The following is a 15,112-nucleotide window of genomic DNA, read 5'->3' as shown; positions in this document are numbered from 1 at the left end:
CCAGCTTTGGAAAGAGTTCTAGAGAGAGAAGCCCTACCAATGGTTTGTTCTTGGCTAACACAGAACATAGTATTATTTTTCAAACAAAAATTTGAAATCAGCTTATAACCTAACCTCAGAACGAGGGACAGATGTTTTTCTCCGGCGTTCTGTTTGCTGCAAATTGTGCTGAGAGATTCGCTGGTCGTTTTAAGGCGATTTTTACGCCCCCTCCTTGCTGCGACCTCCACCTGCGCTATGGGCCCTGCCCGGTGGGAAAGGGAGCGGGCAGAAGGGACCCCAAAACGCACTCTTGGGGATGCTCCTGAGTCAGTGAGCAAGTGATTTCCCCCTGCGGGTTCATTTAGTTCCCGTTAGCTCAACCCTGGGTTTAGAGGAAGAACGAAATCCAGAGAGGGAAGCTGGGAGGGGAATCCGTGGCAAAAACTCATGGAAAAAAAAAAGCTGTTTCAAGGACTTTGCTGCAACTCGCCAAGGAGTGGCTTTGCTCAAGCTTCTGTAACCAGCTGCTTCTCCCTGCTCCTCGAACTTGCTTGAGTTCCGAGGGAAGCGCCTGCTTTTTGGGTGCGTGGCCAGGGTGGGTGGTGGCCAGGATTCGAAGGCAACAGCGAAGGGGAGCGAGTTCCCGGGATGGAACTTGACGCAGAACCCAGGGTCCCATCTAGGGGCTCCGCACGGCTTCGGGTGCAGGGGCTGTGACTGGTTTTTTATTTGGCGGAGGCGTGGCGGGTAGGAGGCAAAGTGCCAAGGGCTTTCCCGGGCTCGCAGTGGCACACGCTCAGCTACTGCCCGCGGTGGCGCTCTGCTTGACCCCAGATCGGGCCCCGCACGCGGCGGCGGTCAAAGGGCGTGCTCGCGGCAACCGCAGGGCACGCGGGCCAGCCGCGCGGGGGGCGGGGCGGCGGTGGCGGTTGCGGGGCATGCGCGGCTCCGCGCGCGGCTTCTCAAACATGGCGGCGGCGGTGTGAAGCTCGGTGCCGGTTCGCGCGATCTGTGGGACATAATTTCGTTGTTTTCACCGACGAGACTGTAGGTACTTGGTGATTTCGGGCCCCGTAAGGAATGGAGAGGCAGAGCTGTGTCTCTCGGACCCTGACCGTTGTCCGTGGGCGGGCGGGGAGAAGCCATCGGCGCGCGTCCCGTGTGAGGAACGCCCCCTTAACGATCTCGCCGGTGTCCCACCTAAGCCCGGCCTCGCGCTCCGGTCTCCCGCCCCCGGAGCCGTCCGCGGACGCCCCTCAGCCGCTCTCGCGCTTGTTCTCACGCCGTCCCGGGGCCCCTTAGCCCGCCGCGGGATTTGGGCGCCCGGCGGAAAGCTTCCAACAGCCCCCTCGCCTGAAGCGCGGGCAGCGCCCTCCGGCGCATCCTCCCCGCCGTGGGTAGTGCAGGGCTGGGGCCTGGGGGGGCGTCACAGTGAGCGGCGGGGCCGAGGAGGGTAGTTGACTTTGCCTGGTCTGGGCCGGGGTAACTCTTGGAGTTTGGGAGGGAAACAGCGGCCCGGAAGGATGCGCCCGTGGCGGCGTGCGGGCGCGGACCCCGGTGCCAGGTGCGCGCCGCGGGGCTCCTGGCGGGGGCTGGAGGCGACGGTGGCTCACTCTAGTTGTGCAGCGGGACCGGAGGGCGCGGCTGGTCTCGGGTTGCCGGGGAGGCGAGGGGGGCTCCAAGCCTCCTGAGGGGTCGAGAGGCGGTCGGGATCGCCGTGCCTCGCGGCCTGACCGAGTGTAGGAAAAGTTGTTGCTTTCACTTAGGAGCAGTCCGGAAATGGTTTCTTAACCTTCTCGCTTTTTGCACCTGGATAGGGCTTGTGCCCTATCCAGGTGTGAAGAGCCGGAGGGAGAACGGGTCTAGGCGAATTTGCTGGATTTTACGCCTGGAGGTTGTACGTAGATAGCTTCCTGGGCTGACCTGTAATTCGGCTCCCCCACCTCCGAAACGTTTGGGCAGCGAAAGTATTTACTTACAGGCTCCGGTTTAATACTATTGATTTTTTTAGAAGGAAGTTGTTGAACATTTGTCAAGCGTCACAAAGTATGATTGCAATTTGAAATTTGCTGGTTTGTAAATTAGATTAATGATTATGACTTACTTTAGGGCATCTCTAGAAAGTTAATAGATTGGTTAATGGGGGTAAACTGAGGCAGAGAAAGTAAATAACTTGCTTACGATCAGATGGTTTACAAAACTATTGGAGATAGTTTTTTTTTTTTTTTTTCTGAAACAACTTCCGATGCTGCTACATTTCAGTGCTCCCAGAGCTATTCATATTTATGTTTTGAGGGAAAAGTGTTATAAGACCATACAACATTTAGGGAGTGCAACTGCCTGTGATGAACAATTGTTTCATGACAATGGTTCATAGGCGCATATTTAATTCTTTTCAATAGCAGCGCAGGGAAATGTTTTTCAGTAATGACGATTTTGTCTTTTATTTTTCTTAATTACTCATTAAAGTATTTCCAATGACGAATGTATTTTTAGGCTGTTTGTGGGTTTTTTTTCTATTTAATGGGAGGAATGTGAAAATAAGCTTTTGGAAATGAATCCAGTGGGATTTTGAGAAAAGAGAGTTTATGAGTATTCACCTGATGCCTTGTTTATAGCTTTATCTATAACCTTTAAAACAGAAAAAACACCATTTAAAATGGCTTTGAAAGTTTTGAATAAATTTTATATTATATATATATATATAAAATGCAGCCATATGTGCTTCTTAAGGATGTATACCTGTTTACCCCAGAGAACCTGGTTTGCTTTGGAATTGGTAGTTGGAAAAAAAGATTGGTGTAACTATACTGCATTATATGTGCTGATGCTCTAAAGTTGATAGTGTCATGACATGTACAAAAAACATTGGAGTCAGTCTGAAAAAAGTGTATCAGTTTTTCTCATGAGGCGGTTGGTCAGTCCTTTTGATTAATGATTCCATCAACACGTCTTTATTAAGCACCTGTGCAGTCTTTACTATGGCGTTCAGTTTATTCAGAGCCCACTCTGTGTGCTAATTTCTGGGTGTTTACGGCTTTCCACCCATAGTTTAATTCCTGAAAATTTCAGGGGGTTATAGCTACAAAAATCAACATGAATGTAGAACAAGTATTCCTTGCATTCAAAGGATGAACTTGAGAAGTCAGTATTTTTGTCATAATTATCCAAACAAAATTCTGAGTGTAACTGCAAATTATTTCTGACTTATGTGATATTAACTTTGTGATTTTTTTTGTTAGGATTATAGAAAGCTATATATTTTCATGAGATTTTTTCTGGTTCAAATAGGTAACATACTGGTTAAGCTTGAGGGGAAAAATGAGTTGCTGGTATAAATAGAAACCAATATGTGCCCTGGAGATTGGGTATTTTTTAATACTAAGCAACTTCACTTCTATTACTAAGTAGTTTAAGCTGTCATTAAGTTTTAACTGGTATTTTAAAGCACTTTGTTTTTTCAAAATATTTCAGAAATCTCTGAGCTCAGAAACAAATAAGGGTTTTGATTGTCAGCTATAAGGCAGATATGACTCTCATTTTCTTTTGAGGTTGTTCCTTTTTAGCTGCCTGCCTGTTCTTCCAGATGCTTCCTATCACTCCTCTTCCTGCCCCTGTTCCCTTTGCTGTTGGTGTCTGTTTCCGCATCAGTGAAATGGCCAGGGTAATCCTTTGCTGCTTCACTGAGAAATAATTAATGATGGTAAAGTGCCTTGAAAAGGCTGAGTAAATACCAAGTCTTTTGAATTAACGTGATGTAGCCACTTGTTCCATTTAAGGAAGAGCCAAATCCCAATTTTAGTTTGAGCTCTTGGGGGTGGGAGAGAAAAGTTTCACTTGAATATTTTACTGCCTTTCTCTTTAGGTTAATAGCAATGACTTTTGTAACTCTAGTAACTGGAATACGGGTGGATGCAGCAGTATCCTCTGCTGTTTGCCTTACTAGTCATCTCTAGTCCTTTTTTTTTTTTTTTTTTTTTTTTTTTTTGGTCTGGTTATCCTGTCTGCCATTTTCCCCCCTGTTCTCATTCCACTTGTGGCTGGAAATCTGATGTAGTGTCTATTAGCTGCCCTCTTGGGGTGGGGAGGGTAGGTCTCATTATCTCCTCATAGTCATATTCCTGGTTTTTAGGATATACAAGAAACAAAGTGGGCTTTGCCAGCTATCAACCTTAGAGCTATGAGCTGTGGTACAGAGTTTAGTCTGGCATTGCCAGAAGGTGTTTTGTAGTTTGCAGCGGGCAAATCAAGCATCCCTAAGAATTTTAGAACCGTTATTAATGTCTGAGAATTACCACATAATTCCTTAGAATTTGAATTGATTGTTGATTCCAGGAACTAAAAACCTGGACATTTTGAAAATGGCAAATGTTGGTGATTTTTTTTTTTTTTTTTTGAGATGGGGTCTTGCTCTATTGCCCAGGCTGAAGTGCAGTGGCACGATCTCAGCTCCTAGCAACCTCTGCCTTCTGGGTTCCAGCAGTTTTCCCACCTCAGCTTCCCGGTAGCTGGGATTACAGGGGTGTGCCATCATGCCCAGCTAATTTTTTCATTTTTGATAGAGACGGGTTTCACCATGTTGGCCAGGCTGGTCTCAAACTCCTGACCTCAGGTGATCCTCCTACCTCAGCCTCCCAAAGTGCTGGGATTACAGGTGTGAGCCACAGTGCCCACCTGTGTTGGTGGTTTTGAAGGAAAGACTTTATACCCTTTTCTGGCTTTGGGGCTTAATATTCATGATCTCTTTGTCTTGGGGAAATAGATAAAAGAAACCACTGGTGTTTATCTTAGATTAAAATGCATAATTTATATCATTATATGAATACTGGTATAATTTAGTGGTAAGTACATTTTTTAGGCTCTGAGTACCTTAGGCTTTGGTTACCATTTATAAAAAGATATCAGAGTTGTTGGTGGTTCTTTTTGATATGGGGTCTTGTTCTGTTACCCAGGCTGGAGTGCAGGTGTAATCTTGGCTTATTGCAACCGCCGCCTCCTGGTTTCAAGTGATTCTTCTGCCTCAGCCTCCTGAGTTGCTAGGACTACAGGCATACACCACCATACCTGTCTAATTTTTTTTTTTTTTTTTTTTGAGATGGAATCTCGTTTTGTCACTCAGGCTGGAGTGCAGTGACATGATCTCAGCTCACTGCCACCTTTGCCTCCCAGGTTCAAGTGATTCTCCTACTTCAACCTCCCAAGTAGCTGGGACTACAGGTGTGTGCCACCAAGCCCGGCTAATTTTTGTATTGTGAGTAGAGATGGGGTTTTGCCACGTTGGCCAGGCTGATCTTGAACTCCTGACCTCAGGTGATCTGCCCTCTTCTGCCACCTCCCAAAGTGCTGGGATTATAGTCATGAGTCACCGAATCTGGCTTTTTTTTTTTTTTTTTTTTAGGAGTCTTGCCCTGTTGCCCAGGCTGGAGTGTGGTGGTGTGATCTCAGCTCACTGCAACCTCTGCCTCCTGGGTTCAAGTGATTCTCGTGCCTTAGCCTCCTGAGGAACTGGGATTACAGGCCTACATCACCATGCCTGCTAATTTTTGTGTTTTTAGTAGAGATGGGGTTTTACCATGTTGGCCAGGCTGGTCTCGAATTCCTGGCCTCCTGCCTTGGCCTCCTAAAGTTCTGGGATTACAGGCGTGAGCCACCTTGCCCTACCAGTGGTGGTTCTTAAAGCAGGATAACTTGAAAAAATTTTAGAAACTGTCAAGATTTGAAATGTGTATGTGTTCTTTGGTTTTCATGAGAAAGGCAATTTTGTTTATTTTGTCTTTATGTTGTCTATTTCTAAGGTTACCATGGCAACCTTAGAAATAATACTGGTGGGTTTTTTTTTTTTTTTTGAGATGGAGTCTCACTCTGTTGTCCAAGCTGGGGTGCAGTGACAATCCTGGCTCACTGCAACCTCCACCTCCCAGGTTCAAGTGATTCTCCTGCCTCAGCCTCCTGAGTAGCTGGGATTACAGGCGTGTGCAACCATGCCCAGCTAATTAAAAAAAAAATACTTTAGTAGGGACGGGGTTTCACCACGTTGTCCAGGCTGGTCTCGAACTCCTGACCTCGTGATCTACCCACTTCAGCCTCTCAAAGTGCTGGGATTACATGCATGAGCCACCATGTCTGGCCTATACTGGTGTTTTTTTTTTTTTTTTTTTTTTTTTTTGAGACAGAGTTTCACTCTTGTCCAGGCTGGAGTCCTCGATCTCGGCTTACTGCAACCTCTGCCTCCTGGGTTTGAGTGATTCTCTTGCCTCAGCCTCCTGAGTAGCTGGGATTACAGGCGTGTGCACCCACGCCCAGCTAATTTTTTGTATTTTTAGTAGAGACAGGGTTTCACCATGTTGGTCAGTCTGGTCTCAAATTCCTGACCTCAGGTCATCCACTCACCTCAGCCTCCCAAAGTACTGGGGTTACAGGTGTGAGCCACCATGACTGGCCTATGCTGGTGATTTTTATGCTAAGTGATTTTGCATAAACATATGTCCTTAAACCTTTCTCTTACATTCATTTTTTTGGGCATGTGACGGAAAGGTGTTTTTTTTTTTTTTTTTAAGACAGAATTTTGCTCTTGTTGCCCAGGCTGTAGTGCAATGGCGCGATCTTGGCTCACCGCAACCTCTGCCTCCCAGGTTCAAGTGATTCTCCTGCCTCAGCCTCCTTGGTAGCTGGGATTACACGCATGCACCACCATGCATGGGTAATTTTGTATTTTTCTAGTAGAAATGGAGTTTCTCCATGTTGATCAGGCTGGTCTTGAACTCCCAACCTCAGGTGATATGCCCACCTCGGCCTTCCAAAGTGTTAGGATTACAGGTGTGAGCCACCGTGCCTGTCCTGGTAAGGTTTTAACATGAACACTGGAGATATCTTACTGTGTGAAAAGTGAAATAGTTGACGATCCTCTAACAGTGTATATGATGGTGCTGTTCATGTTAATCATGATCATTTGACCTAGACTACATAAATTCCTTATTTGACAAGTTAAAACCTATAGAATAAGCTTGACTCTGTTTGAGTAAAGACCTGGTAAACATTTGAAGATAGCATTTGATTAGCTACTACTTGTGACCTGTTTTTATGGCTATGGGTCTGTCCCTTCCTAAGTTTATAGGAGCAAATTGTTGTAAGAGCAGAAAGAAAGTGCCCACTTTTTGTGGTAACATACCATTGTAAACTTCAGAAGGGACAGATATATTACAATTCTAGGGCATACCTTGAAGATGCTTTCATTTCTCAGAGAAGTTTGTGGGGCTCTCTTTGGTTGTCTTTAGAATACACATTTGATTTTTCTCAACCTCTGTTTCTCATAAAAATAAACTGGTGGTGAATCATAGACAAACAGCTCCATTCGTTTGTTATGTACCTTATAGCGTTGGCATAGTTTTTAAAGTGTATTGATAAAGTGCTTTTCTTGGTTAACATTTGGCCACTTTTCCTACCTTTCATCAATTTTAGCTGGTTTAAGATTTGATTATATATGTGTTTTTAAATACTTAATCAAATGTGTTTCTTCTTTTTATTATCTTCCTCTTTGAATATAGTCAGAAACATGTGCCCTTTGCTATTAACTGTTGCTTTTTTTTTTCTTTTGAAAGATTTAAAAAAATGTTATTTGGAGTATTTTTCTATATACTTTAATGTTATTTGAAAAGTAGTAGAGTCAGTATTAATTTTTAACTAACGATAGAGTTTCATAAATCTGTTCAAATGAAACACAGCATCTTTGGTTATTAAAAGAATGAAGATATAGTATGCAATAGTAAGTACATTTAGATATTGTTTGATTTCAGATTGCTTTAGAGACTCTGATTTGAGATTTTTTTTGTGTTGAAATTTGAGAAGTTGTAGAAATATATAAATGGGTAATTTGCTGACACCTGCCTTATGTTTGAGGTATTGTCAAGGATGTTTAGTTTTCTGGTCACTTCAGATTGTGGTTTATTGCATGCTTTTCTGCAGTCTGTTGTCTAGTGAGGATTGTTGTTGTCATCATTTCCATTATTTCTTGTAGGGCCAGTGTTAGAAACCATAAATCCAGACTGCAGTGATAATAGGAACAGTCTGTAACCAGATCCAGTTCTTTTGTCAAAATGTCACACCATGAGCTGCCTGTAGTAAATTGGCATGCCCTGCCATTAACTCAAGTCCTCCACAGATGTCAGTGGATAGCAGGTCTTTGGGCAGTTAGCCTGTGGCTGTGCTTTAAAACCTTAGGAATTTACAGCTATAAACTGGGATTTTGGCAACCCTTGACTTGTCTTTTCATTTATCTGTTTTCTGACATAACATACTTCTTTACTGAATAGATAACTTTCACATAAATCATTTAAAAATTGCAAGTGATTAACTTACAGGTTACGATTTTTTTTTTTTGGATAACAGTTAGAATTTTTTGAAAATAGTTAAGTCTTAGGTTTGTTTTGATACAGCAATAGATTAATTACTAATTTGTTGGGGTGGACTTTACTAAAGCATAATTTAAAATTGTTCCTTTAGAAACCTTGGTTTCCTCTAGAAGGCTTGATTTGATAAATTGTTGCTACCAAAAATATTCTTTGACTTTATTTTTTTACAGACTTCAGAAATGTAGAGATGAATTTTTTTTTTTTTTTTTTTTTTTAAGACAGAGTCTTGCTCTGTGGCCCAGGCTGGAGTGCAGTGGCGTGATCTTGGCTCACTGCAGCCTCCGCCCTCCCAGGTTCAAGCAATTCTCCTGCCTCAGCCACCTGAATAGATGAGATTATAGGCTAGTACCACCATGCCTGGCTAATTGTATTTTTAGTACAGACGGGGTTTTGCCATGTTGGCCAGGCTGGTCTCGAACTCCAGACCTCAGGTGATCCACCTACCTTGGCCTCCCGGAGTACTGGGATTACTGGCATGAGCCACCTCGCCCAGCCCAAAAATGTTCTTTCTTTTTATTTTTTTGAGACGGAGTTTTGCTTTTGTTGCTCAGGCTGGCGTGCAATGGCACGACCTTGGCTCACTGCAACCTCTACCTCCCAGATTCAAGCGATTCTCTTGCCTCAGCCCTCTGGAGTAGCTGGGACTACAGGTGCCCCACCACGCCTGGCTAATTTTTGCATTTTTGGTAGAGACGGAGTTTCACCATGTTGGCCAGTCTGGTCTCAAACTCCTGACCTTCAGTGATCTATCTGCCTCAGCCTCCTAAAGTGCTGGGATTTCAGGCGTGAGCCACTGTGCCTGGCTTGTTTGTTCTTAATATCGATTAGTCGTAATTGAGAGATAGCTTATTTCTTAATAGTGATTAGTCATAATTGAGAGATAGAATTTTAGCTTTAAATGTAATTACAATATTAGAGGTTAGTGTTTTTCTGATTACTTTTATAACTATGTCAGAAAATGTGACATTTGATTTACTTGAGTGAATTTTTCTATCCTGTATTAGGATAATCTCCATTACCAGAAACAAAATCTTAGTTGAAAGAGAGAGCTGCTCTTGGTCAAAGAAAAATACATAACTACAATGTATTTTAATTAAATCAGTTTTTATTTTTGCATTTAGGCATAAATGTGAAGTAATTCTTGAAACAAAATAATTAACTATTTTCAAGTCATAAAGGTGGTGTTTTATGTAGTTAACTCAGACCTTCCCCTTTACAATAAAAAAAGGATTTTTTGTTTGTTCAAGTCTGAAAGTAGAGTTTTTATGACAAGATAGATATAAAAAGGAAAAAAACCCTTTCTACCTGTGCTATTTAGCTAATCTCTGGTAAATTGTGTATGTATAATAACTCCTGTCATTTATTCTAATATTTTCTGTAAAACACCAGCAAACTTATTTGTAAATCTCTCTTATCCTTGAAACTTCTTACACTATTGATAAACTCAACGGGATATGATGAAACATTTTATCAATAGATTATTTTGTGACTAGGGACTGTGTTTTTTCTTTTCTTTTTTTTGGTGAATATTAGTTTAAAGCACATGTTTTAGTTCCTCCTGTTATGTGATTGGCATTTATAAACTGAATTCTATAATGGTAACTCATTGATACAAAGCTTGTCTTTTTGAGACCACGAATATCCTAGAAAGAGGTAATACATCCTAGCAGAAGTATTAAACAGTCAATCCACTTGATTGTTTCAGTCTAACTTTTAGAGATATGGTCTGGGAGGGGAGGTGATGCTTTGTGAGTTGTCTGTGTATGGGTAGCTCCTGAAGCCATGGCCCCTGTGAGAGATTGTAGAGGGAGGTGAGGGTGCAGAGGGAACCTGGGCATCTCCAGCATTTCATAATCCAGTGGAGGAGACAGGGTCTCTTTAGTTTCCACTCATTTTGTGTCTTCCTTGAAATTCCTCTCTCTTCTTTCTCTGCTCATTGAAATTCTCATCTAAAGAAACATTTCAAGTGACACTTCCTTTGAGAAGCCGCCTTTTATATTCCCAGTTAATTGTGCCTTCTACCTTCCTACATAGTACCATATTTACCACTCTTAAAACCTGTATTTTATTGTTTTTTTTTTCAATAATAATTTGTTAATATGTCTTTCCTACTAGGTTTCCAGCACTTTTGTAGTAGATTGTCTGTCTTCTGTCCACACAGCACCAAGCACGTAACAAGAATTCTGCAAATATTATTAGTTAAATGACTAGATAGCACCTGCATACAGATGTTGGTAATGGTAAAAGGAACAAGAAAGGCTTCAAGAAGGAGGTTTCCTTGAAGCATAAAGGTTTTAAAGCATAAAGATAGTATTTCAAGAAGCAGAAGAGGAGGAAAGGGTATTCCATATAGATAGAACAACATCATCAGTCTCTGAAACAAAGTCCTTTTGGGCTTATTGTGGTTGGTAGATGTCAGATGGCTTTGAAATTGTGTCGAGTGGGACCTTAAAAATGTGCCCCACAAAGAGTTTTTTTCCCCACAATTAAATGGTAAATTGGTGAAGCAGGAGGGTGATTTGGGCAGAAAACAGTTGAGACCATATCTGACATTATGTGTTAGATAGGTTATAGTAGGGAAAGACCCTGGTAGCAAGATGAGTTGGGTGACTATGGTACTACATGAGACAGGAGCCAATGAAAGTATAAACTTTCATTGGCAGGGGAAAGGGAAATGAGATGGTACATGCTGGCCACTGATTGAATGTATGAATGAAAGAAGAGGAGCAAACACACCTGGGGCTTTAAGGCCATGTACCAGGAAAAGTAGTGGTGTAAGAGAAAGATGCGAAGAAGCACGTTTTGGGAAGGTGATGCTTGGGTGTAAGTCTGTTGAATCAGAAGTGCAGGAGGCTCTCTAGCTGGCTTTATTATTATTATTATTATTATTATTAGAGACAGGTCTCGCTCTATCTCCCAGGCTGGAGCACAGTGGCACAATCTCAGCTCCATGCAGCTTTCACCTCCCAGACTCAAGCGATTCTTGTACCTCAGCCTCCTGAGTAGCTGGGAATTTGGGTGTGCGCCACCACTTTTTTTTTTTTTTTTTGAGACAGAGTCTCAGTTTGTTGCCTAGGCTGGAGTGCAGTGGTGTGACCTTGCCTCACTGCAGTCTTGACTTCCCCAGGCTCAGGTGATCCTCCTACCTCAGCCTCCCAAGTAGCTGGGAGTACAGGCGTCTGCCACCATGCCCAGCTAATTTTTTAATTTTTTGTAGAGATAGGGTTTTGCCATGTTGCCCAGGCTGATCTTGAACTCCTAGGCTCAAGCAATCTACCTGCCTTTGCCTCCCAAAGTGCTAGGATTACAGGCATGAGCCACTGCACCCTACCTATGAATGTATTCTTCATAGGCTTCCTTTAAGTGCCAGATTACCTTTAGTTATACACATCATCATGTTCTTATTATGGGCACACAGTAATGGCAGGATAGATAGCTTTTGCCATATTAGGTTTATCCATGTACATATTTTTTTTTAAATAGCACTTATATTGTGTTTTGTTCATAAGCTTATTTCTGACTAGACTGAAGTCTTGGAGGCCAAGGATAGTCTGTTATTTATCTTTGTTGCAGAATGCCTGGCATATTGAGGACATGTAGGAAGAGTTTGAATTAATGATTCGTGGCTCAAAATACACAAAGCTTCTAACAAGTAATTTTTGTTAGACTTGACTCTTGTAGTTCTTACAGGTTTCCACAACACAGTCATAATTCTTGTACCTCATGGCAACGTGATGTAGCAGAAGTGGGCTTCCTGGGATAGGCCTCAGTTTGAATTCTAACTTTGCTAACCTGCCATCTATTATTTTTTACTCAATTAGTTTTAAAAATTGAGTCATAATTTACATACCATAAAACTCACCCTTTTAAGGTATATAATTCGATAATTTTTAGTATTTTCACAACAAGGTTGTATAACCATCACCATTAATTCTAGAACACTTTTATTACCCCACAAAGGAAACTTCGTACTCACACTCGTGCCCATTTAGCAGTCACTCCTCAATCCCTTCTTCCTTCATTCCCAGGCAACTAGTCATATGTAGATCTTATCATTTTTATTCAAGGGAAACAGATTAAATTGATCTGACCTTATAACAACTGACTTCTAATGCTGTATACCCTTCAGAAATGTATTCTGCTAAAAGGAGGCATTAATTGTTTTTTCTCCTTGTAGGAAAGAACATCAAAAAGGGATACCATGGGACAAACAGTGAATGAAGGTAAGATTTACTTTTTAAAGGTAATGGTTTTTAGTTACTCATTTGGAATGAATATCTTCTGGTATACTGAACTTTTGAGATAAAGCCTTTAAAAAATAAATTTATGGGAGATGCTAGGTGCTTATCATTTGCATTTTAGAACTGAATAGCTATTAAAGGTCATTTTGTTTTTCCTTGCTAATAATATATATGAGAAAACTAAAACTTAGGGAGGTTAAGGTCATACAGCAATTTGTGACAAAGCCAAGATTAGAATCCAAAGAGTGTTTAAAAAATGTTTCATCCTGTTATGCTCTATGAGAAGTCTTCTCACTATTCCATGAATATGCCACACTTATTTGCAGGCAGCTTTGTGTTGTATCTTCTTTCCCATAATACATTCTTTACACATTGGCCTTCCTACATCCTGTTTCTCCTTCAAGTGCTGTATCTCTCATGACTTTTCTTCTGGCTGAATGCTGAGTACTAAATGCTGTTCTCTAATTTTAAGTGCATCAGTTTAGTGTAGTCTCTTAAGTAGATTCTTAGCTTCTCTAGAAGCTAAGCATGGCTTTACAGTTTCTGTTTGTTTTCTATTAGAAAAATCTTACTATAGAACTATTTAGTAAATATAAATTTGTACTTTCTTTGTATGGATTCAAGTTTGGCTTTTTGGTGAGGGAGGAGAAGATAAGATGACTTCATAAGCAAGGTTGTGTATTTCTCACAGGAGACTCCTAATATCTAGTTATGTCTCTCTCTCTCTTTTTAAAAAAGTTTAATTTTTTTTTTTTTGAGACAGGGTCTTGCTCTGTTGTTGCCCAGGCTGGAGGGCAGTGACATGACCTTGGCTCATTGCAATCTCTGCCTCCCTGGCTTAAGTGATTCTCTTGCTTTAGCCTCCTGAAAGACCGGGACCACAGATGTGAGCCACCACGCCTGGCTAATTTTTTTGTATTTTTAGTAGAAACGGGGTTTCGCTGTGTTGGCCAGGTTGGTCTCGAACTCCTGACCTCAAGTGATCTGCCCGCCTTGGTCTCTCAAATTGCTGGGATTACAGCCATGAAGCACCGTACCTAGCTTAAAAAATTTTTTTTTTTAAAGAGATGAAGCTAATCAGGCTGGAGTGCAGTGGCGTAATCATAGCTTACTGTAACCTCTAACTGCTGGGCTCAAGTGATCCTCCTGCCTTGCCGTCCCAGGCAGGTGAGGCTACAGATGTGTGCCACCATACCTGGCTAATTTTAAAAAGTTTCTGTGGAGACTGGGTTTTGCTGTGTTGCTCAGGTTGGCCTCCAACTCCTGATCTCAAGCTATCCTCCCTCCTTGACCTTCCAAAGTGGTGGGATTACAGGTGTGAGTCACTGCATCCAACCTATTTATCACAAAAGTGATGTGAAAATCACAAAAAGTCATGGATGGCTAGTGCCTAGATCCATTTGTTTATTTGTTGCAAAATGAAGGTATTCTGTCATTCTTTGTTTTAGCCAGAAAATTTCTATAGAGAGAAACTACCTTTCTTCAACCACTCAGTTGAAATCATTTAAACAGAAAGCAGCTCATATATCCCTCTCAAGTGTTCACATATCTTGAAGAGTCACTCAGTCATAACTAGTAAGTAGATCTGTTACTGAATGGCATCATTCTTAGATCCTTAAGAAGTTTGTCACTTGGCAATTAGAACATCAATAAGGGTAAAAGAGCAACAGATGAAAACACAAGTATGTTTAAATCCATGAATTTATAATGATAATAAAAAGCAAAACAAATAAAACCTACTGGTCATCTGTGGAGAATGCTAGAGATTCAGCTCTTCACTTTGAAAACTAGAAAATACAGGAAAAGAATAAAATGTTGATTGTGATTTCTCTATGTGATCTGTGCCTTAAGGTAACTGAATGGTTGAAGCATGGAAGCTTCTGTCTGTAGAAGTTTTCTGGCTAATAAAGATGATAGAATTAGAATACCTTCATTTTGCAACCACTGATAAACGAATGGATTTAGGCAATAGCCGTTGGTGACTGTTCACATCACAAAAAGAGAGATAACTAGATATTAGGAGCCTCCTGTGAGAAATACACAACATCACCTATGAAATCATTTTATCCTCTCCTCCCCCACTAAAAAGCCAACTTTAAATCTGACCAAACTCTTCTGGATTGAAATATGAATGCCAGTTTAAAGAAAATACAAGAACCAGAGGAACCCAACTCTTTGGGAAGGTAGTCAACAAAATTCAGACTGGCAAACTTGAAAGGACCAACCATTTGGTATTGTCAGCAAAAAAATTGTAAAGGGAAAGAATAAAAACAAGAAGAAAGGAGGAAGGCCTGTATATCAAAAGAGACATAAGAGACGTATCAACCATTGCTATGTGTGGACTTACTTGGGTCCTGAATCAAACACTTACACTTAAAATAGTTAAGACAGTTGGGGAAATATAAACACTGGTTATTTGATGATTTTAAGGAATTATGGTTAATTTTTTAGGTGTAATAAAAGTATTATGGTTAAGTTTAA

At 41.5% G+C, this 15,112-nt stretch overlaps 1 protein-coding gene across 3 annotated transcripts in view; it reads left to right on the top strand.

The window, feature by feature from the left end:
* The first annotated feature begins 949 nt into the window (after window positions 1-949).
* The window catches only part of SCML2 (Scm polycomb group protein like 2), a 112,319-nt gene continuing 98,156 nt past the window's right edge, over window positions 950-15,112 (top strand). For 2 of the 3 annotated variants that reach the window (XM_074392317.1, XM_074392318.1), the window contains exons 1-2: window positions 950-1,029; window positions 12,568-12,613. In XM_074392317.1, the coding sequence (XP_074248418.1) occupies window positions 12,592-12,613 (22 nt within the window). In that variant the 5' untranslated portion in view covers window positions 950-1,029; window positions 12,568-12,591. Of the gene's footprint in view, window positions 1,034-12,567; window positions 12,614-15,112 lie in introns of all 3 variants that reach the window. The other variant, XM_003924132.4, reaches the window with a different exon arrangement.

This window comes from Saimiri boliviensis, chromosome X (assembly GCF_048565385.1).
Source record: "Saimiri boliviensis isolate mSaiBol1 chromosome X, mSaiBol1.pri, whole genome shotgun sequence".
Classification (NCBI taxonomy): domain Eukaryota; kingdom Metazoa; phylum Chordata; class Mammalia; order Primates; family Cebidae; genus Saimiri; species Saimiri boliviensis.
This window is presented reverse-complemented; position numbering and strand designations above follow the sequence as displayed.